Source organism: Solea senegalensis, linkage group LG16, assembly GCF_019176455.1.
Source record: "Solea senegalensis isolate Sse05_10M linkage group LG16, IFAPA_SoseM_1, whole genome shotgun sequence".
NCBI classification, from domain to species: Eukaryota; Metazoa; Chordata; class Actinopteri; order Pleuronectiformes; family Soleidae; genus Solea; species Solea senegalensis.
In genome coordinates this window covers 9028707-9051350 of record NC_058036.1, presented here as the reverse complement: position 1 = coordinate 9051350, position 22644 = coordinate 9028707, and the positions used below count along the sequence as shown (strand labels likewise).

General features: G+C 40.7%; 2 protein-coding genes across 2 annotated transcripts in view; one reads left to right on the top strand and one right to left on the bottom strand.

The window, feature by feature from the left end:
* The window catches only part of LOC122782988 (transcription regulator protein BACH2-like), a 30108-nt gene extending 18536 nt beyond the window's left edge, over positions 1-11572 (top strand). Inside the window, exons 3-5 of the mRNA XM_044047617.1 lie at positions 1135-2529; positions 9325-9531; positions 10332-11572. Of these exons, the coding sequence (XP_043903552.1) occupies positions 1135-2529; positions 9325-9531; positions 10332-10754 (2025 nt within the window). The 3' untranslated portion in view covers positions 10755-11572. The remainder of the gene's footprint in view (positions 1-1134; positions 2530-9324; positions 9532-10331) is intronic.
* A 4899-nt stretch (positions 11573-16471) lies between these two features.
* On the bottom strand, positions 16472-22251 carry LOC122782989 (gap junction alpha-10 protein-like). The gene is made up of 3 exons (XM_044047618.1): positions 22097-22251; positions 19511-20983; positions 16472-16701 (listed from the first exon to the last, which is right to left on the bottom strand). The coding sequence occupies exons 2-3, from the start codon at positions 20942-20944 to the stop codon at positions 16663-16665; spliced, it is 1473 nt and encodes a 490-aa protein (XP_043903553.1). The 5' UTR covers positions 20945-20983; positions 22097-22251; the 3' UTR covers positions 16472-16662.
* Positions 22252-22644: the final 393 nt, after the last annotated feature.

Here is a 22644-nt window from a genome sequence, read left to right as displayed (position 1 = left end):
TGTGCTCAAATGCTGCTCTTCTTGATATTCTGAACAGATACTCACGGGTTTGTGAAATAGAGCTGCTTAGTTATTCTACTGTCTGATATTTGTTCTGGTCCCAAAAGGGACTTTGCTCGGAACAATGATAAATTCACCAATGTTGCTGCTTTGCATATTGAGTGGAGCGTCTTCTTTTTATGTCACTGAAGACAGCAGCTGCTGATGCTAGCTGAAATTATAATCCACACTAATATACACACCCACACTCACATTCACACATTTTCATGTAGCTACATTAACACTTTAGTGTAAATCTACATACTGTACATTAACCCATACTAATATGAAACCCACATGCTGTATCTATACAAACAATAAGACTAGTAGCAAATACAATGACGGTAGAAGGGTGAGTGAAAAGCATGAACAAGCAAAAACATCCTATCAAAAAGCTGTAAATGATGAAAACACCTCAAATGTATTGAAGCATATTACATTCATCTGAAAAAAACAAACAAGATTAACAAGATTTTTTTCTGTTTTCATAAAAAAAATACATCTGCGCTCTGTTTGTTTGAATTAATGAGATCTCAGATGTTTTAATTCCCTTCTCATGAGCACAGTTTAATGGAATCAAACATGTCCAACCTCTCCTTATTTTGGGTTTCAGACACTGAAAAGTATAAAGAAATTCACAAATTCAACCTTACAATATCTATACTTGCTTAGGTCTATGGTATCTTTAGAATATGTTCACCACTTTATCTCATTGTTAGACGGACTTTTCTAAGGGGAAAGTTTGAAGTTTGAAGTTTGTGTGTCTCCATTGAGAAAATTTGTGATCCACTTCTGCCTCCATCAGTCAGTTGAAAGTGTTATTTAGTGACTTCGATGTTTGGAATCTTGTGTTGCAAATGTTGATTTTCTCTATGGACTCTGGTGCAAAAGAGTAAATGGATTACAAACCAGTTTTCCAGGAAAGTGCTGTAAGTGCTATCTCATGGCAAGATAAAGTGGAACACGTATTGCACATATTCCATAGACGTAAGCTAGAGTCAGCAGTGTGTCTGAACTATCATGTTAAGACACTGACAATGAAACAGTTTTTTCTCTTCGTTATAACTAAAACCTGTCCTCTGTTCTTCTCTACAGGTGACAGTGAAGGGTTTTGCTCCACTTCTCCAGTTTGCCTACACAGCCAAGCTGGTTTTAAGTTGTGAGAACATCCACGAGGTCATCCTGTGTGCCGACTTCCTGGGGGTTTACAATTTGGAGGATTCGTGCTTCCGTTTCCTTCAAGAACAGCTACAGAACGACAGCCAACGTGCCAGTAATGGCAAGGTGAAATATGATGACGACGCCGTGGCCAAGGACACAGTGATTTCCGAGCCAGTATCCTTGGATGATTCTGCAGACACCAAACATCATGTAGCACTCCCTATGCCACTCTCCAGTGATCTTCCACAAAGTCCCAAATACAGAAAATATCCCTACCAGATCTGTGACAAGATCAATGGAGAAATCCACCCTGGTAGTGACGATGTCCTTTTGCCCACTCATACCTCAGTCAGCTCACAGCTCATAGACAGAAGTGATGCTCAACAAACTCTACTTACGCCTTCTAGAATCAAAGAGGAACCCTTTGCGTTCGAGGAAGGAGATGAAAGCAACGGTTGCAACACCGAGCTGTGTTCTGAAGAGGTTCTGGAGATGGAGCTAGAGGTGGAAGGGGTTCCAGTAGCAGCTGAGCACTCGCCAAGCCAAAGCTCACCCTCTTCCTGTCTGCGCTCCTACCTCCAGAGAGGTGGCCTGGATCTGAGCAGCGTGCCCACTACTACCATCCAGCAGCTACTGACCAACAGACTGTCCCTCAACCACTATAGGGAACTGGTCAAGAGGGATAAGATGGAATCTCTAGGTCATGAGGACTTCAAAACTGGAATAGCAGATGTGCTGCCTGCTGCTCTGACTGGTACTGGTGAGAACATGGATGGAGCAGTGTCTAAAGCCTCCTGCTCTAAACATGAGAGGGAGTTAGACAGACGCAGTGTCATTTTCTCTTCAGCTGCTGGAGAGCAACTTGCACATTCTTACATGGACGATAAATTCAGAGACAAAGTCTCAACCTTAATGCAGGTAGAGCCTCTCTCCTCTGGTCGGCCATGCCTCAACACCAGCTGCCCTGTTCCCATTAAGACATCAGCCCACTCTCCTCCTCCCTTTGAGCCCCAAATGCAGACGTCTAGCTCACGGTCCTCATGCTCGTACCCAGAGGATGCAGGCAGTAGTAGTTCCTCCTCCAGCCTGCCCCAATTTGACTTCTCCTCATCCCCCATCTCAGGATCCATCGCTGGACTGTCTCACTGCCTGGCAGGGGTGGTAGATCAGAGGGCCCTCCACAGCGGGGAGATGGTCTTCTCTCAGGGTTGTACCACGATCAAAAGTGAGCAGGGATTTGGTGCCAGCGGTGGCAACTCCAGTGATGAATCGGGCTCTTTCTCAGAGGGAGACAGTGAAAGTGGCATCTCAAGAATCTCTGGGCCTGAGGTCAGTATTGTCTTGCATTATACTTTCTTGACCAGTAGTAGAAAAATATCTAATTGGGATTTTTCCAAACAGGTATTTGAACCTTCACGGTAACAGATTTTAAGTCGCTGTTAAGTTCTAAAAATATCTCTTGTGACTGTGTCACTCCACATGAAAATGTGTCACTAACCGCCAAATTTGAATGTTTAAAAAAGTGTTCAAATCATGTAAACGTCAGCAACATTCTCTGAGTCTGCTGGAGTTCTGTCCTCTCCTCCTAATGCACTGCCTCACACACATTCTGGTCTACTCACTCAACTGGGGACCAGAGTCTGCGAACATCACTGTATGTCCAGAATATACTGTAAAGTAAACGCTCCAGTAGGAAACCACAACATTTTCACCATTTTAATCACACATTACCATCATACTATACAAATACACTAAGCTGGTTCAGCCACAGTCGTGCTTTCTGTCTCCTTTCTTTCTAAGTGGTACTGCAGCCTCACAGCAGGAGTCTGTTCTTCTTTCTATTCTTCTCTACTTCATTTGCTCATACGTTCACATTTTTAGGACAAAGACATCAATTCCCCATTTAAACCTGCTGTGTAGCTTTCAGTTAATGCACCTTGATTAATTCCCTTCGTAAGAGTCTGTTCCACCCCATACCAGTTTAGTTATCATTGCTATGATTAACCATTTGATGATTTAGCTCATAGAGTTAATAGAATGTATTTAATCTTCCAGAATGACTACAGTGACGAAGGATCAGAATTTACTATTAACACGTACCGTTCCATTTTTTTTTATACAATTTATAGAATTAAGTTTCCCATGCATACATTCACTTTTTTTCTTGTCTTTTGTGCTTTTAAGTGGCAGCATTTAAGTTCACCTTAGCAATAAGTGGGCCTCTTTGAATGTAAAATCTAAAAGCACACATTGCTGTAGCTGTATCCTTTATCAGTGGGTGCAATGTAGGCGTAAGTTACAATTTGTACTATTCTTAGATCATTTTTCTCTCTGGAGAAATGTTGCAAACACTTTGGTCCTTTGAATTAAAAGAGCTGTATGGTTGCCATGGTAATCCCTAAGCACAACAACTCTCTATCTCCTCTTTCTCACTCACACACAGGATATGGATATTTCCTTTATTAAATTTGAGTATTTGAGATTCGAGTTGTAGCCTCTGTCCTGTGGATGAGTCAGTGAGGATGAGAAACATTTTAGACTCAGCTTTTTTATCTGGGTCACATATACCAGGTCCTCTACCTTGCTGCACTACTAACAATATATGTCTATGTTGTAATATGTAGAACATCTGTTTTTTTTGTTCACCAAGGCTAAGACCACAATACTAAATTACATACTGATTCTACTATGTTAAATATTCCTGCCATGTACAGAAGCATAGAACTGCCACATGCGAGACTAAAAAATTGAGCCGATCTCGTTATAATAAGATAATTTATTTCCCTTGAAGTCGGCTTTATTGATTGATTGTTGTAGGATCTTTACACCAAAGAACATGAAGTCTCTCGCTACTCCGTCCTTTTGTAGGTGAAGCACAAATGCTGTGTTTTTCCATCATGGTTCAGTTTTGTACAGTATGGCACGGTTTGGAATGGTTTGCGTTTTGACTCAAAACACGTGGTAGATGGGGTGTGGGCTGTGCCTGAACAAATGACAACATTGAATGCAACACAACAGACAACAGGACCGCTCGGTTGGTGTAGTGGTTAGCACTCTTGCCTTTGCAGCAAGAGGACCCGGGTTTGAGCCCCAGTTGGAACAAGGGCCTTTCTGCATGGAGTTTGCATGTTCTCACCCACTGTGTGGGTTTTCTATGGGTTCTCTGGGTTCCTCCCTCAGTCCAAAAACATGCAATATAGGGAATGGGTAAATTGTTGACTCTAAATTGACCATCGGTGTGAATGTCTCTATGTGTCCCTACATTTGACTGGTGAACTGTCCAGGGTGTACTCCCCTTATCGCTCTATGTCAGCTGAGATTGGCACAGTGACCCTAGCCCTCCTGTGAAGCGGTAGAAAATGGATGGATACACAAGATGTTTGTAGAGGAAGATTTCTTAAAGCACAGATGAAAGACTGCACAGATGTGTCTGTTGTCAGGGTGTTATCTGGGTTACAGATACTGATATTGTGCTCAAACACCTCCCATGCAGAAGCACAAATTGTCTACAACCATCTCAACTTGGACAGGTCGCCAGTCCGTCACAAACATCAGCAACATTCACATCCAGCCATGAACAACCGTTCACTTTCACACTCACACCTACTGTTAATTTAGGTTGTGCAATTAACCTAATCACCTAACTGCATGCAGCGGACAGTGGCTAGCAACAATGCTACCTGTGAACTGTGCTGGCTTATGGTCCCTACTGTAATACTGTAGTATTTTATTCTAATATAGTATGTACACTCTGTGCGTGTGTGCGTGTGTGTGTGTGTGTGTGTGTGTGTGTGTATATACACACATCATATATCATTTTGATCTGTCCCACTTCTTTTGCCCTGACCTAATTGTTTCACCCATATTTGGACACACACACACACATACACACACATACCCATGGTGGCCTGCAGGTGGAAGTTGTCCTTTCTGTGTTCTCCACCATCTGCTGCTCCTGACCTCAGATCAGCCTACTCCCATTATTAGATCGGCCTCTTGAGATCCTATTCTCCACTCAACTTTTATTTTGCAGGTTTTTTTTTTTGGTTTTTTTTCAAATATAAATGGTTATTATTTTGGGGTTGTAATTTTAGAATATTTTGGATTCCAGCTGGGAAGTAATTCCATTAGCTCATTGCAGCACAGGGAAACTGGAATTTATTTCCTATCATGAACCTTTTCAGTTTTCAGCATCCTTTGATTACCGTACTAAATGGATAAATGGATGTATCACATTTCTCACGACTGCAGCTTTAATGGACAATTATGAATACTAAAACTTATCATATACAGTGTAATATTTGGCAGAGATTTGAAAGATAATGAAGCCAAAATGGACAAAAGCACAAAACTTCAAAAGGCATACAATTTAAAACAAATTTAAAAATGACACTACTTAACGAACCCTGCCCTCTAATGTCTAACAAGTCTGTGATCTGTGATTGTAAGCTGTATTATTATAAGTAATGATAATACTAATAATAATACATTTTATTTGTAACCTGGTGGGGACTTGAACCAGTAACCCTTCACTCATAAACCTCATCCCGCTTGGCTATGGGCTGCCAGTTAAGCTGTGTATATTGTGCTATTCATGGTAGACTGACAAATCTGGACTGAGACTGTGAAGATGCCACTCTGTCTGAGTAACATGGCCTTTTATGACAAAAAAAAACCAAAAGACATTTGTAAACCACCAAAGTCCAGAAGATGGTTGGATGGATACACACTAGAGCTGTTCTACTGCTGCCTTTATTTGTCAAGTTTGTATGAGTTTCATAAATCTATACAAGATTTCAAACACAAAAGTCACAAAATAATACATAACTTACTGATGGCGACAGCAGTGTATGCATAAATCCTGTATGCTGTGATTTAAAATCACTGATTTTCTCTTTGAATTTTGGTTAGATTGTCTAACGGCAAGATAAAACAATGACAATTTTAAGACTGTACACTTACATTTAGGAGGATTTTGCCCACCCATCCAAGAATGTTTGCTCAAGGGTACCATCACTTTTAAATAGATAAAAATTAAATATTATTAAATAAAATTTATGTCTCAAGCGAGTTCCTCATATTGGGGGCGTTACCCTAAAATCAGCACTGACTATGTGTTCGCACCTCGTTCAACGACACTTCCAACAACCTGTCTCTGTTTTAAAACCAGCAAAAATGATAGAATTGGTGGACACACACAATGTTAAAAATGGAAACCAGAACACCCGAGAGACAGACGACGGGTTGGGGGATTTATGACCATCCAAGACTCACTTTGTCATTTCAACCTTATTATGTGACTGCTGAGAGTCATTGAGCTATAAATATATGTCTGTAGAGTAAAGGACGGACTGCAACACACCCACACAGGTTTGCACAGCTATTCTTCTTAGGACACTGCATTGTCTTGACAATTTAATTCGACAGCCTAGACGAGAGTTTCTCAATCCTGGTCCTTGGGGACCCCTGCCCTGCATAGATCTTGATGACGACCATTTGAATCAGGTGTGTTAAAAACATGCAGGGCACAATGGAAATCCTAGCCCTGAATGTTAGGTCCTACACAGTGTTGAAATTACACCGTAATATTTGGGGGAGCCCCTATTTTTAGGTGGCACCTCTATCAAACAGGTCACATGCATGCACACATGGAAATGTGTGGCAGTCCTACAAAAAAACATGTCTCTTACATATCACTTCACTTTTCTTTCATTTCCATGCTGTCTTACAACCACAACAGGCAAATGGTTCCACTGGCAGCGCAGCCTATATGAGTGCAGTGCCGCCACGTATGGGTGGCAACAGCAGGAATTGCATTAAGTAATAATGTAGTAAAAAAGTAAAATAATGGAGAGATTGACAGAGTTCAAACCATGGTCCTACAAATAATAACACTAGTTGCCCGATGCTTTGGGCCTTTGCACATCAACAGTGATGCCACTGAACAGCACAACATTGCAAATCATTTGGTAGGTGAATTTTGATGCATCCCCCCATTCCACCAATGAATGTGATTAAGTGAATACTCCCTGCTTATTTTCCTTATTAAAAAGAAAATAATTGAAAAGCAGTAAAAGTAAACTCTACCACTAAAGCTGTCCAAACAGGTCAGTCCAAACAAGTGAACATGACTCAGGGGAAAAACTGCTCATGTCACCGGTCTGTCACAGGCTGTCACTCCTGTGGAGTCCATTGGTTTAAACAGAAGAGCCTGCCCTCTGGTGGTGAGGGGAGAATGATACACTCTTTTCCCCTCATAGCTCTTCATCACCATAACTTGACAGAGTGGTGTCTTCAGGACAAAATCAAAAATAGTATCAATAAGCAGTACTGGTATCAGTATCAGTATCACTATCACTATTAATAAAATCCTAACTGTTTTCACTCCTAACAAGTGTTGTTCCCTCCCTCAGATTTCTTGGTTTACATTATGCTGAGAGGTAACTGTGGAATATTGGTACTAGAAATACGAACCAAGTAATATTCTTTATACACACATGTTCTCACATACTTACACATGAATAACCCGAAATAGAGAAACCTTTGAACAAACCTTGTATTATATCACACAGATGATAAGTAAACAGAAAATATAAATAACAGTCTTTTAAACTAGCACAACACTCATATGTACACATATCAATAGACATATTAAAGTATAAAGAAACCCATGCAAGTAATACATTTCATGTGTACCACTGAGGAAAAAAAAATGACCTACTAACTGAAAAACAAAGGGCTCATGCTGCGTTCCTTTGTGTCAATACTGCTCGACTAAAAGAGCAGCTCAATGCTGACACCTAATGGAATTTATGCCACACTTCTCTCCAGCTGCCAGTCTGGAAACAAGCATAATTCTCCATGTATATACATATATATATATATATACATACATATATATATATATACACTCATATATATATATATATGTACACCTCTAATTGTTGTAATTGGTTGTTATTACTATGAAACTATGAAGCACTTGTGCTATCCATTTCAAGCTATTTCTACCCTATAACATCACACACACTGCTGCTGTTAAAACCTGAAATAATCGTGCAATATTGTCTGACTTGTGCTTTAAAACTATAGATCTGTTTTAAGATTATATTGCTGTTTTTTATACTTTAGTCAAATGTTTAGTTTAAGTTTATATTCAAACATAGGTTTATATTTTTAATCTGTACATTTAACTTAAATGTTATTCTATACTGTGTTTACTTTATATAAATATAGTTTTTTGTGATCAGGGGGACGTCCAAATTCAGAAGTTCATTGTGCAGTGTGACAGTCTGTCTTAACTGAACATATGACAATAAATATCTTGAATCTTGAATCTATTTCAAAGACATAATCTGTGTTATACATATTCTACTCTGAAGAGGGATGTGTGAGATAACAGTATCAGTAGATACTTAAGGTTCTGATATTATTGATATCATTATTGGAGACAAAAAGTGGCATCTAATGACCCTTTTTCATAAAGATATTTGTTCAGTACTTCCTCCATGACTGGAGCACAGACTCTGTCTGACACAGTCACTGGACTGAAATACAGCTGCAGGGTTTGTGAAGCTGCTCGCCGGTTGTGATCAGCAGTGCTGTCGCTAAATACTCCTCTGTTAAATATTGAGATTTTAGACATTTCCCTGGTAATTGTTGGAGATTAACCCACATTTTTAGGATCGTTAAGTAGTTTTAACTGCTGTTCGGCGTCTCAGACGTCCATTCCTGTGACGGCACTCTGACCAATCAGTGGCCAGCAGTCTGACGTATAGTACCTACTCGGAACGCTTGGAACCTCGACAGGGACTAAAAAAGTACCTGGTACCAGGTACTATGCTAGTGGAAACACAACTTAACCGTGGCGTGCCGAGGCAAGGTGAGGTTTCAAGTAGAGCCGGTGGAAACACGTCATAACTATCCCTAAATGAAACTAATACCATGGCTATTTTAAAAATACTGTTGAAACAAAACAGTAGCATAGCATAGCAATATTTGCTCCAACTCGGTTCAACATAGACCACTGGGCAGTCATTTGGGAACATTTGCTGTAGAACATTTTTGATCAACAACAAAAGGCTGTAACATGTAAGCTAATAAAACCTCCTGGGCTCTTTTCAGGTGAAGCTGCCTTTCCCAGTGGACCACATCACCAACCTGCCACGCAATGACTTCCAGATCCTCATCAAGATGCACAAGCTGAACACAGAGCAGCTGGAGTTCATTCACGACATCCGCCGCCGCAGCAAAAACCGCATCGCCGCCCAGCGCTGCCGCAAGAGGAAACTCGACTGCATCCAGAACTTGGAGGGCGAGATCCGCAAACTGGTGCGAACATAAAACATAAACACACTCGCACACTCGCACACCAACACACACAATGAGCAGTGAAACTTTGCATGCATTAAATTCAACTTTACGAAACCCACAGTTGACGGCTCGTTGAGAGACGTTTGGTGAACATTGACAACATTTGGCACTGTGGTGTTACCAAACATCTGCAGAAACAGGGGACATTCATGCCGACATGGTTGCTACATTAGGAGATGATGCTCCAGCTTTATCACCTGTGCAATAGCATGAAGATGAACCAAGGTTCCAGACGTCCTGCCACAGCCACCACCCAAGTAAACATTGATGGTGTTCACCGCATGGTGACGGATGGCAGACGTTTGATTGTAAGTCAGATAGCCAGTTGAAGAAGTAGAACATATTCTGCACAATGAACTTGGCATGTCAAAGGTTGCCACTTGGGTGCCACAGCTTTTGACCCCTGATCAAGAGCGCACCAGGCCGGTCATGTTGCAGGATTACTTTTTAAAGCAGATACAGCTGGTTATTTTGAATGTGTGTTGAATGCACCACTTGCAGTCTGCTGAGAACCTTATTGACTATCAGGATGAATGCATCTATACCAATTGCATCCAAGAAGTATGTGGTGTGCAGGGGTTACTATGTAGAAAAATAAACCACATTTGGTCAGATTTGACCATTACATCATGGTTAGCCCATTAACTCTTGTATAAACGGTGTTGTTCAATCCAATTTTCATTGTGCACTCTTTGCACCTGACAGTGAGATCATTCTGTACTGTGTTGAGCTAATGACGGTATTTCTTGTGAACCCAGGTGAACGAGAAGCAGAATTTGCTGAGCGAGCGCAACCAGCTGAAGGTTTGTATGTCCGAGCTGTGGCAGAACCTCTCCTTCCTGTCCCATCAGGTGTGTAGGGAGGTGCAGGGCAGCCAGATGCCTCCTGTTCCCGCCAGCATTGACCTAACGTCCGCACCACTGTCGCCTTCTTCTGAAGACATAATCTACCAGCCCAGGTCACCTGCGCCGCTATACAATGAGACTGCGTGTGTGTCTGACATGAGTCTCAATCAGGGGCAGGAGCAAAGGCGACATGGTGCGGAGGCGTCAGGTCTGAGGCGGGAGAACTCCGAGTCCACTGAGGAAATATGTAGCCCCACTGTAACTGTGGCCTTCTGTCAGGAAATGACTGAGAAGTGCACTACAGAGGAACAGAAGAAGCAGAAGGACTGTACTTAGAGTCTGGTGAAAGTTTGGTCTTGTCTTTACCTTGATATTTGAAGTATTGTTTTTCCTTCCTCGTTTTGGTGATACAAGCACTATCAGCAATACTGTTCAACAGATATTTTTTGGACTGGTATAAAAAAACAGAAGCACTGGGAGCTTTTTCTCTGCTCCTCTCTCTCATCTTGATATTTCCATCCCGTCAGCTTCCCCAGTTCTCTCGTTTGTCACGGGAGCTTAAACTCAGGAATTCCGTCGAATGTTCAGTAATGTTCCTGTCAACATATTCGTGCACTTTACTTTATGAGTCCTGTGTGATCCTCATCATTACTTTGGTACATCCGTGGCAAGCTCTTCATATCTGACCTCTATATCAGAATTCACTTTCAACATTAGCTAACAATAATAATTCAACTGTTTGGCAAATATTGTTATTTGTCCGAGTATATCCATTCGTTAATTCATTCCAAAACATCACTGAGGTGGAGTCGGAACATGGTTACGCTTTGTTAGCATAATCACTGGAAGCGGGGGGAAATATGTCTTAAAGTACTAAATTATACCTTTGTCTGAAGCCTTTTTAGCCAAAGAATGCACTTACTTGTAGCCTGGCTAATGCTAGACTGCTTCTCCATCTCATGTGAGATTGAGTCTGGAAAAGGGTGTGGCTAACGGACGTAGATCAAAATTGGATAGACCTGCAACCAATCAGACCAATGATCAGGATCCCATATGGTGAACTGGTTGGTTTTGTATTCGTACAGCGCTTGTCTAGTTTTGACGACCACTCAAAGCTGCTTTACACAACACGTTTGCCATTCACCCATTCACTCACACTTTCATACAGCGCATCTATCACTCATCTTTCACCCCCATTCACACGCTGCCAGGAGCAAGGTGGGGGACTCTTGGAGCGATGACTAGACTCCTAAATCTGAAAGATTTTAGGTTCCCGTAGACTAACGTGCTTTGGGAGTAAATCCAGAGCTACTTTCTGTCAATACATAGCAACTCCTTACTCTTTCTATTGTTACATTCAAGTAAAACCCATCAAATCTTTTCTGCTGGACACTTAGGATAGATCCATCCTACTACATTTGTAGTTAAAAATGACACTAATGGATAAAATTATCCATATCCAGAAGTGTTTTGGGTTATTTTCAGAAGTAATCTGCATCCATACTGAAAATATACCACACGGCCATCAAGGTACCAGGAAGTATGAAGTATGAAGTGAAACTAAAACTAAGCGTTACACTAACACTGAATACAACCAACAAAGACATATTGATCAGTGTGGTTTTTCACCAAAAGTTGTGACTACAGCTATATTTGTCAGCTTTGCACCGTTACACAGACATTGTCCCCTTTGTTGACATGTCTTTGTTGATGTTGCCTCCTTGGCCAAGTATTTTCAATGATATTCCTTCAGCTTAATTCAAGGCCCATGCCATGAAAATATGATCGTTACTGCCAGGTGTTTAGAACCTAATGAAAACGTCGTTACTAATGACATTCACACATTCACATTGTCCCTTTAACATTTCAAATGGCCCCATAGTGACACAGGACTTTAAAGTAAAATGTGACCAAAGGTGTGTATTGTCATTCGCGAAAAAAAAACTCAACTGAATAATCATTATGCAATGTTTTATTTTTATTTTTATTTTTTACAAATGTCGCTGTTTTCTGTCCTTGCACTCAGATGGACATTTCCAAACATGTTCACGTTTTTTCATATCTGCGCTTCAGATAAAGCGTCACATGATGTAAGCACTGCCCTCCAGGGCCTCCGAGAGGTGATGCCTGCAAACATGACCAGTGTCAGTCATTTTCCAAGGCTTCCGCAATTCTCACATTACTTCACAAACAACATTCAAGAGTCACAAAATAGTCAGAGCATCTTTTATTGTGTTTAATTTGTTGAGAATATACTTTGTCTTATATTTTATGATCATTTCGCTGCTCACGTCCATGAATCTACACTCAAACCCTCAGTTACAAAAACTAGAATCTGTCATTTACAGAGGTATTTAGATGAATCATCCCTCCTTTAAATAAACTTGGGCTCTTTTTGAGCTCCAATTCATAGGATTAATAAGTCATAATTTCAATGGGAGCTCTAAAGAGGACAGACATTTTCTTTCCTTGTACAACATTGATTGATCCAGCACCCCGATATATTTTTTTTTACTGGATTTAGTAGTTAGTGCAACAGTGTCAGTTGTAATGGAATAAAACATGAACATATGCATACAGTATCTGAATACAAATGAATGGAAACCAATAACTTCCAGTAATACGGTCAAATAACTGCGGCAAATGGACGGTAGTCATGTAAAATGCACCTGATCCCTTTTGAAACTTGCTGACTTTCGAACACACTGGTTTATTCTTTGGAAATAATCGAATCATAAGTGCTCTTTTTGACCTACTGTATTTATTTACTCTAAAGTAGTGAGGCAATCATGTACGTAGCTACGATGTTCTAGTGTGACACAGACGCCAAATGCCCCGACTTGAAGTGTTTGTTACGGTATGCTGGTGTAAAGACACCTGCAGTTTAAAATGTATATTTTAAACTTATTTTCTTTGAAACACAAAGATCTATTCCTACTGACTGATCCTCACAGTGTGTGTTGTGACGGTCAGAGCTCCAAACAAACACACTGGTGGATTATTGACTGAGGGAGAAGCCAAATTCATGTGCTGCTGAGCAGTCGATAGTGAGGCACGTGGCAGCGGTGAGTGCTGCTGCTGCTGCTGCTGCTGCTGCTGCTGCTGCTGCTGCTCTCCCCCGGGGTCAGGGTGCCAAGGTCAAACTACAATTTGAAATGGCAGTTATTACATTCAACTTTGCAAAAAAAAAAAGAAAGAAAAGAAACATATTACAAATCCATACTTCTCAGTTAATGACCACCTCAACACAATCTCTTAACACTGCTCAGATGATTTTACATTTCTTAATGTGAAGCTGTTTTTTGTTTGTTTGTTTTTTTGTTTTCTGGTCTTGGGAGCAATGGGAGTGGGGGTGTTCCAGATGGGGTGTGGGGGGCGGGGGGTATAGAGGTAATTGCATAGATGTAAAATGTAGGTCATTACCCTTTTCTTCGAATAGATTTATTGATGATCGTTGTAATGTTTTTGTTGACACTTTTTTTTTTTTTTTGAATGAAAAGCTAATTCCTGATTTGCAGGTCACAAGTACTTAAAGGGACAATTCAAGTTTTTGTTTTTTTTAAGGTTGGGTTGTACACTATGAGGTACGGACACACAGTTAGCGTCTTTCACATGAGTACTATGTGTCTGTGTCTATTAATGTCTGTGAGCCACTCACTTTCCCACACCAAAGTCAAAATCAGTGTTTTTAGCTCATGGGGACAATGTCCATCATTTTGATTCATCTGAACAAATATTTTGACACACTGAAATACCAAATATACTGACGGAGGCAGCAGTGGATCAACGACTCCTGTGTGCTGTGATGTAAAATCAATGCTTTTCCCGATGAGCTTTGGTGTGGGGGAGCAGGCTGTTTACAAAGTGACACAGACTCCAGTTTCCAGTCAGAAAAGGCTGTGGAACGGCTTCCTGGCAGCCACGACTTCAGTGATTTCAATCAATCACTGTAGTCGTGTCGTCACAAGACACGCGCTATGTGTCGGTTCCTCATAAATCCACATGTAAAAAAACAAACCTGAACTATCACTTCAAGTCATACTATTTTAACTTAATGGGGAGTGATTGTGTTTACAAACTCGTGTATTACATGTTTTCTTGTTTTGTAAAGACATAATTAAGATCTGAGAATGAATTTAGGTAGACACGCTGATAAAGCTCAGTTTTATACACAAACACACACACACACACACACAAGTGTTGATGGCTTTAGTGATAAAAAAAAATAGGAATCTAACAAGTGCAGCTACAAATTCTTGCCTTACAGGTTACAGAGGCCAAACTGTCCAGTGAAGGAACACAAATAGAATGTTAAGTATTCATGAAGCTTCCTGTTGTGACAACAAGTCTTGAAATGTAGAAACCCCAAGTGTTCAGTATTAATTCAAGAAATAATCATTCAATATTTAAAAAATCAGGCAACTTTTTATGCTTTGCAGTGCTATATATTTTCTGCATATTTATAGTTGTTATTTGTGCCATAACATCTAGTTTATTCCTTTAATGTTGACCACTGAGGGTGGAAACACAACAACAAATGACCCCATTGAAGACAACAATATGTTTAAATATAAAATTCGGGTTTGTTGTAAGTAATCAGAGGCAATTTAGTTATAACACTTGCATATGGATTGGGGTTCAATCCATTCTACACAGATTTTTTTGGGGGAAAAAAGAAGCTTTTTGTGACTCTTTTGTATCTTTGTATAAATGCCATGAAATGATTGTGTGCCTCATTTAGACACAAGTTCAGCCGACGGACACGTTCCCTCGCTCTTTCTCGTCATGCGTCACTGCAAATGAAACACGTTGTTTAAAAGGAGCACTGCATATCAGAGATGGGAGAAAAAACGATTTGCTGGCATTGGTCGCTTCGCTTTTTGTTTTTTATTTTCAAGTCAGAGACAGAGAAGCACAATATATGGAATGGGATTAGACCAAAGATGTAACATTTGGACCATAGTCACATGTCAAAATTGTTGTAAAGAGTCAGTATTGAATTGAATCGTGGAGAATATTGTATTGTTCACACACAGTACGCACAACTCCATCTGCCTCAGTATTTCTTGACTAGTTATCCATAGGATTATTCTCTGATTTAAGATGGTAATTGTAAAAAAAGGAGGACTATTCTAAAAAATAGTTGAAATTGCCATCAGATTAAAAACAAGCAGGAGACTCAGTTTACAGTAACACTGCTTCACAGGCCATGTGAACAAACCTCTGACTAGACAAAAAGCTGCCACTGGGTTCCCTCAACATTCAAAACCCTAGAGAGAATTTCCATTCCAAAATAACGGAGCATAAAAACAGCAGAAAACGTATCAGAAACCGAAATGAAAGTTCGTAGGGTCATTTTTTACTTTTCAGAAAAATGCTTGAGGTCCCAATTTTCGGACGTCTCTGATTGCAGTGCTAATCTAGGCTAACACGTTTTTTTTTTGGCTCGTATTTGGAATCAAATGACCGGGTTGCATTGACTCATTCTATCCAATGTGTTTACAGACTAAGGAATCTCAGATTGTGATTTCATTTTGATGTTTTTTTTAAAACCTTAACACTTATCTACCTGGAGAATTCAGCATACCTCTTTTTATGGGTAAAGACTGTATGATAAAGATGTAAAAACGTTTCTGTGCTGTGTTTCTATCTTTTTACGGTGGTTATATCATTGTATTTGGTGGGTCATTTTCTTCATGTGATTTTCTTTATTTTTCCGAGTACCTGCCACATGACTGTTATATGCATCTTATCTTTAAATGTTAAAAATGACCTTTTTTTATTTAGATCTTCTTCCTCAATATTGTGCAACATGTCATGTTTCCTTTATTTGATATGAAAATAGTTTTAAGAAAGAAAACAATTTGTCTAGTAGATTTTTTTTGTTGCCAAATAAAAACACAAAGCATGAGTCATGAAGTCTATGTTTTGTTTTTTTGGATGATTCTGGTGAAATGACTTCTGCTGTTTTCATTTCATTTGAATTTCATACAAAGTGTTTCACTTGAACTTGCTGTCATTGACTAAACAGACACACATTCTTTGACTTCTTTAAGTCAACTTTAAGTTGATGTTGCGTTTTAAGGTGCTTCAAAAACGAGTGTCCAACACTGGGCTTTGGCTGGCTCTTCATGGCTGACTGGACCCATGGATCAATGTTGATGGCTGGATGACTGATCACCCCCATCCCACCCGTTTGTGATAACAGCTGGGCTGTGGAACACGTGGAGGTAGCTTGGCCACTTCACTTCTTCATGATAGAGGAGATATCCAGAAACATACTCTAAGAAAGAGATGAAGAGATGAAGATTCATGGAGTTAATTTTTTTGCTTTTTTTGAAGTAATCATCGAGTTCTTCAATGCTTACGTCTATGATTCAATGACTGGGACCACGAAGCATATACTTACATCTGGAAACAACAATCAATGATGAATAAAGCCCTTTACACCTTTAAGCTGGAGTAATGGGGTATTTTTAGGGTTTTTAATCGATAATTCAGAATCATGTTAATGAAGTGATGTGAGAACTAGACTTCTGCTCCTCCTCTGGACTCTCGGAGCAACCTCACTGACCCCAACTTGGGATTCCAAGATGGCTGCCAGATAAAACACTGCTATTCCAGTGCTGAGCTCCCTGTGGAATTTAGAATAGAATTTAAAATTCTCCTCCACACGTATAAAGCACTTCAAACCCATTTCCAAAGAGACAACTCCACTCTCTCATTCTCCCTTCAACACCGCAGCTCATAATACAACGATAACCATTACTATATATTTACTCATTGCTGCGGACATTAACATTATCCTTATCCACCCTTCATCAGCTGTTGTCTGTAATCTGTTGAACTTGTTTCTGTACATGTGACACATGTGGCGCGTTTCCACCAGCTCGGCTCGACTCGACTCGCCTCAGCACGGTTGGGTTGCATTTCCACTAGCATAGTACCTACTTTTTTTAGTGCCTGCTCTACAATGCGTGACGTCGCCAGACTGACGACCACTGATTGGTCAGAGGCGCCGTCACAGGAAAAGACGTCTGACACAAGAATCAGTCTCCAACAATTACCGGGGAAATGTCTATCTTAATCTCAATATTTAACAGAGGAGTCTGGTGCATTTACCAACAGCACCGGCATCACAAACCCTGCTGCTGTGTTAACAGATTCTAATGATTTGATTCAGTTACACTGAAAACAACTGCTTTACAAGTCACGAGTCACTCGGTCATGGAGGAACATTTTTAATTAACCGATTCTAATGATTTGATTCAGTTACACTGAAAACAACTGCTTTACATTAAATAATGAAATGTGTCTTTAATTAATTAAATGTATTTAATGACACATTTCATTATTTAATGAATGATTTAATGGTGTATTTATTTATTGAATTTTGTCTTTTTTGGTCCGCCATAGTTTGTGTGTGTGTAAAACGAAGTCACCACAGTTTCACGCAGCCGTGCAGCGATGACTCCGCCCACGGTGAGTAGGTGCTTTTTTGTAGTGGAGATGCAAACCAAACCGTGCCGCGCTGAGGCGAGCCGAGCCCGGGACCATAGTGGAAAAGGGCCAATATTTACTTGTTGGTATTGAATCTAGTTACTGTAGAACATTCACCACAGAAGTGCATTTGATAGACGTGATGGGCGCAAAGTGACGCAAAGAATTGCATCCACCGGACCGGAATGATCATTCAAGATGTCACATATGAATGAACAACAGTGAAAACATATTTTGGATGCTAATTAAGACATACCATCACACCTTTACTTTTCAACTAACAATATAATATATCATTTTTTTAAATAGATAATATAAAAACTACATTGTCTCAGCCTGGCTAGTAGCAGGAAGAAGACATATCACCATTACAAGAGCAGTTGTAGTTGCAGATTAATTGATTTATTAATATAACAATAATCGGGGGCCACATGGTTGATATAGTGGTTAGCGCTGTTGCCGGTGCAGCAAAAAGAACTGGGTTCATGACCCGGTCTGCATGAAGTTTGAATGTTCTCCCTGTGTGTGTTTGTGTGTGTGTGTGTGGGTTTCCTCCCACAGTCCAGAATAATGAGTGAACAATTAATGGATTATGAGGTTGTTGTTTTTTAAATGTATATAGGTTAGCACTGTACCCTAGTGGCTGAGACTATGGGCCTATGATGAAAGTTTTGTAATATAATTTATATATTTGCAATCCTGTGAATTTTGTAGCATTTTCTTGTAGTGAATCACTTTGGCGTGTTTGACATGTAATGAATCTAAATAACAGGAGTTTCCTGTATCTATAAAATAAGATATGGTGTGCAAAACATACTTGACATAGAGTCTTGAATTTTTGAATATATTCAAATGTGCACTGGTATGAGTCAGAAATGGTGTCTTGTATCATATTTAAAACTGATTTCAAATGCCTTCATGAAAAAAAACTTTGAAGATTTCAGTGTCAGTTCTATTTGGCCTACTCTCTATTATAGTTGTTGTTCCACTGTTTTTAAATTTAGAGTTTTGGTACTTTATTAATCCCCATAGGAAAATCCCTCTACGCATTTATCCCGTCTTCTACTAGGAATCCTCCCGGAATTAGGAGCATAGCAATGGGGGTCGGATAACTTGCACCCCAGCCTTTCGACCTGGTGGGGACGTAAACCCTCCAGTTACAAGACAAGTTCCCTTCCCACTTGGCCATGGGCTTCCCTAATTAGTTGTTTTAATGATATGCTCATATAATCTCTCATGTAAATGTACTCCTCAACCTTCAATGTACTTCGATATACAATTTAAAATACTCAATATAGCCATGCTGCGAACCTGAATGGACAGACACAAGCTCTACTGCTTGCTTTCTTTCTTATGGAAGATGAAACCCAGCTCCTCCCAGACCATCAGGTGTAACCTCAGCTTCCTAACATTGTTTCTGAGCAAGTATCTGTGGCCAAAATGTGGACTACATTTTGGTTAAATCCACACTTTTGAGCCCCAAAGTAAAGAAACTGTAGAAGAACCCATAGCTGCTCGCTCTATGGCTGAATGGTCACATGACATATGTTTCCAGATGAAGACACATGTGACCATATTTCCTCTTTACTTGCCATGGACATTCTGCGGCCTCCAGCAGGCGGCATCATAGCCGTGTCTCCCTGCAGCGAACCCAGTTCATCGGACTCCTCTGAGGAATGTAAGGACGGGCTCATGGAGTCACCGATGGAGGACAAGCTCTCAGAGGGAGGTCTGATCATGAAGCTGGTCTTTCTGTGGCTGGGGATCAGGACCTCATGACTCAAACTCCCGACTGATTCTCTACGCTCGTCCTCATCATGGTCTCTGATAGTGCTGGGTCTGAAGGTGCTGTGAGAGATCAGGCTGGACCGAGTGTGCTCTCCCTCAGTGTTGTCCTCTGGGTTGCGTGTTGCACTTCCATCTGCATTGGACATAGCTAAGGTCCAGGGGGAATGGTGGTCCATCATGGCTGTGTGGCTCTCTGGACGTTCATGGGCCTGAGTGGCTTGCATTATACAGTTCTGGGCAAACCTGGGCGGCAACCTGGGTTGTGGGCAGATATAGCCGGTCAGACTGTGTCCCATGTGAGCCAAGCTGTTGTGCCTCTGTGCATCCTGGTTGACTTTGAGCCCACTGCTGTAATTAGGAGGCTTCATATCCACCTCTGGAATCACTTTGAAGGTCTGAGTCAAAGGCCCGTTGTGAGGCGATAAGTTGCTCACGACACAAAGATGTGGTATGGATGCCGTCTTCTTGGACTTGGAAATCAAACTGTCGTCTTCTGCGTACTTCTCTTCATACAGAACCTGCTTGATTTTTCTGAAGCCCAAGTGAGATATTTCCAAAATGTTAAGAAAAAGAGACACACTGGCAATTGCTATCATGAACACCATGAAAATGGTCTTCTCTGTGGGCCTGGAGATGTAACAGTCCACACTGTTGGGGCAAGGCAGCCTCTCGCACTTATAGAGCGGCTCCAGTTGGAAGCCATAAATGACATACTGGCCCAGGATGAAGCAGACCTCCAGCATAGAGCGTGTAAGGATATGGATGATGTAGGTTCTCAGGAGAGAACCTCTGAGAGGAGCCCTCTTCACCTTCCTTTGCTCGTCTAACCTCCTCAGCTCCCTCTCCATGCGCTTATGGTCATCCAATGCCAGTTCAGCTTCGTCCAGCTCCTCCCTCAACTGGGCTCGCCTGCGGTGGCGTTCTTTCTCCAGAGTTCGGATGCAGTAGAGGGCGTGGCCCATGTAGACCAGCGAAGGTGCAGACACAAAGATGACCTGCAGGACCCAGAAGCGAATGAGGGAGATGGGGAAGGCACGGTCGTAGCAGACGGCTTTGCAGCCCGGCTGGTCTGTGTTGCAGACAAACTCGGACTGCTCATCGTCCCACACGTCCTCGGCGGCGGCTCCCAGGATCAGCATGCGGAAGATGAAGAGTATGGTGAGCCATATCTTGCCCACGATGGTGGAGTGAATGTGGACCTCCTCTAGGATGCTGCCCAGCAGGTTCCAGTCACCCATGGTCAGGTTCTTTCGACTTCACTGCCACATGTTCTCAGACTGTGGAGACAAAGCATGCAGGAAAGAGTGGTGGAGATTTGTTTTAATGGCCTTGTCTGTAAGGATTGTTTTATGGCTTTGTGGTGTGTCTCTTTATATTAGTTAGTGTTGATATGACACATATGAAGCAATATGTCATACATTCTTCTGTAGTACAGTATATATAATATATGTATATATATATATATATACATATATATATCAATATATTATATTATATAATAAATAATTATTTTTGACTCCATGTGATGCTTCCAATGGTTCACAGGACAATAAAAACATCTTTTCTGCAAGTTCTTTCAAGCAGCATGACCGTGTATGTTGGATTGAGCATGTTTCTGGGCGTGAACAAAGCTTCATTTAATATTCCAGAACCTGAATATATCTGATTCTTACACTGTGGTGCATGAGTATGGAAACAGCTGGAGCAGACGTTAATCCAGACCTGCAGCATTACATCTTACACATCACAATAAAAACAAGATATTTAAGGTAATTCATGTGGAGTCTGTAACAATGCACCAGTGTGATTGTTGTAATGATAGTACCTGATTGATTTAGTATATACCAGGTATATATACTGCCAGCTATATGTGTCTATTAGGGCATTTGACACAACAATGATCAACTTTTATTTATTATTTTCTATCACATTACCAGTCAATATGTACCGTAAAGTGCACTTTCAAAAAAAGAGAAAATAATTACCATGCATTCTCAAAGACATTTAAACAGAACATAGGGTAATACATTGAATTTCTAGGTAATTTTAACAGAAAAGTGATTAAGATCTCTCCCACCTGGCACTAGTCTGGGCTACGTCTGGCATTTATGTGTAACCAGGAAATTTAAACATGAGCTAAACATCCCTCTGGAGCTCAGCGTGTCACTTCCAGGACCAGCTACTATTTTTTTTCTGCTTTGCCTCCAGTCGAAAAAAATGCTCCAGTATAAATGACATAACATAAGACAAGATAAACTCTGCAAATAAACAGCAAATAAAAAAATTAAAAAAAACACTTTTTACAATTATAATACTGTAAATGTGCAAAAAAGTTATTCCTGCACACACTTAACGACAACCATGGAATCAACCATTTTAGCAGCACTTACATGTCACTGGTACAGCTTTCATCTTTGTCTCTTCATGCACTTCATCAGTTTGCCAGAAGTGACCATGTTGTTGTTGTGCGTTACCCCCATGGAGGTTTTTGGAGGTTTTCTTCTTGTGTTGCTCCAAAACTCCACATTCCTTTGCTGCTGTGACGCCGTCGTCCCTCTGTGTGTGTGTGTGTGTGTGGGCGCTGGAATACTCTGCCGTGTTACATGCAGGGTTCACAGGATGTGACCATCGATCCCCTTTCTGTCCTCCATCCCCCTCCCATCTCCCCAGTGCCAGCACTATCATCTCCGACCAGTGGCATCAATATCAGCCTCTCTGACAGTGTGATGTAATATTTGTTGATGACTGCTGCTCACACACAGCCTGTTGCTACAGTCATTAACATGAGCATGTAAAAAAAGGTCAAATTCAAAAGGTAATCCAGCAAAATCTTCCTACATCAGGATCATAATGGGATTAGGAATTATTGTAGCTATTATTTGGATTTTGTATTGAATAGAAAATGTTTCTTTATTTCCTGAAAGTAGGAGAATAGAAT

Bases quoted from the DNA above. Each gene is read 5' to 3' on its own strand.
- LOC122782989 (XM_044047618.1), bottom strand. From the start codon at position 20,944: ATGGGTGACTGGAACCTGCTGGGCAGCATCCTAGAGGAGGTCCACATT. The intron at 16,702-19,510 runs GCAAGTAAAGAG...TCTCTTTCTTAG, and splicing joins GAGGCCGCAGAATGTCCATG to AGTATGTTTCTGGATATCTC.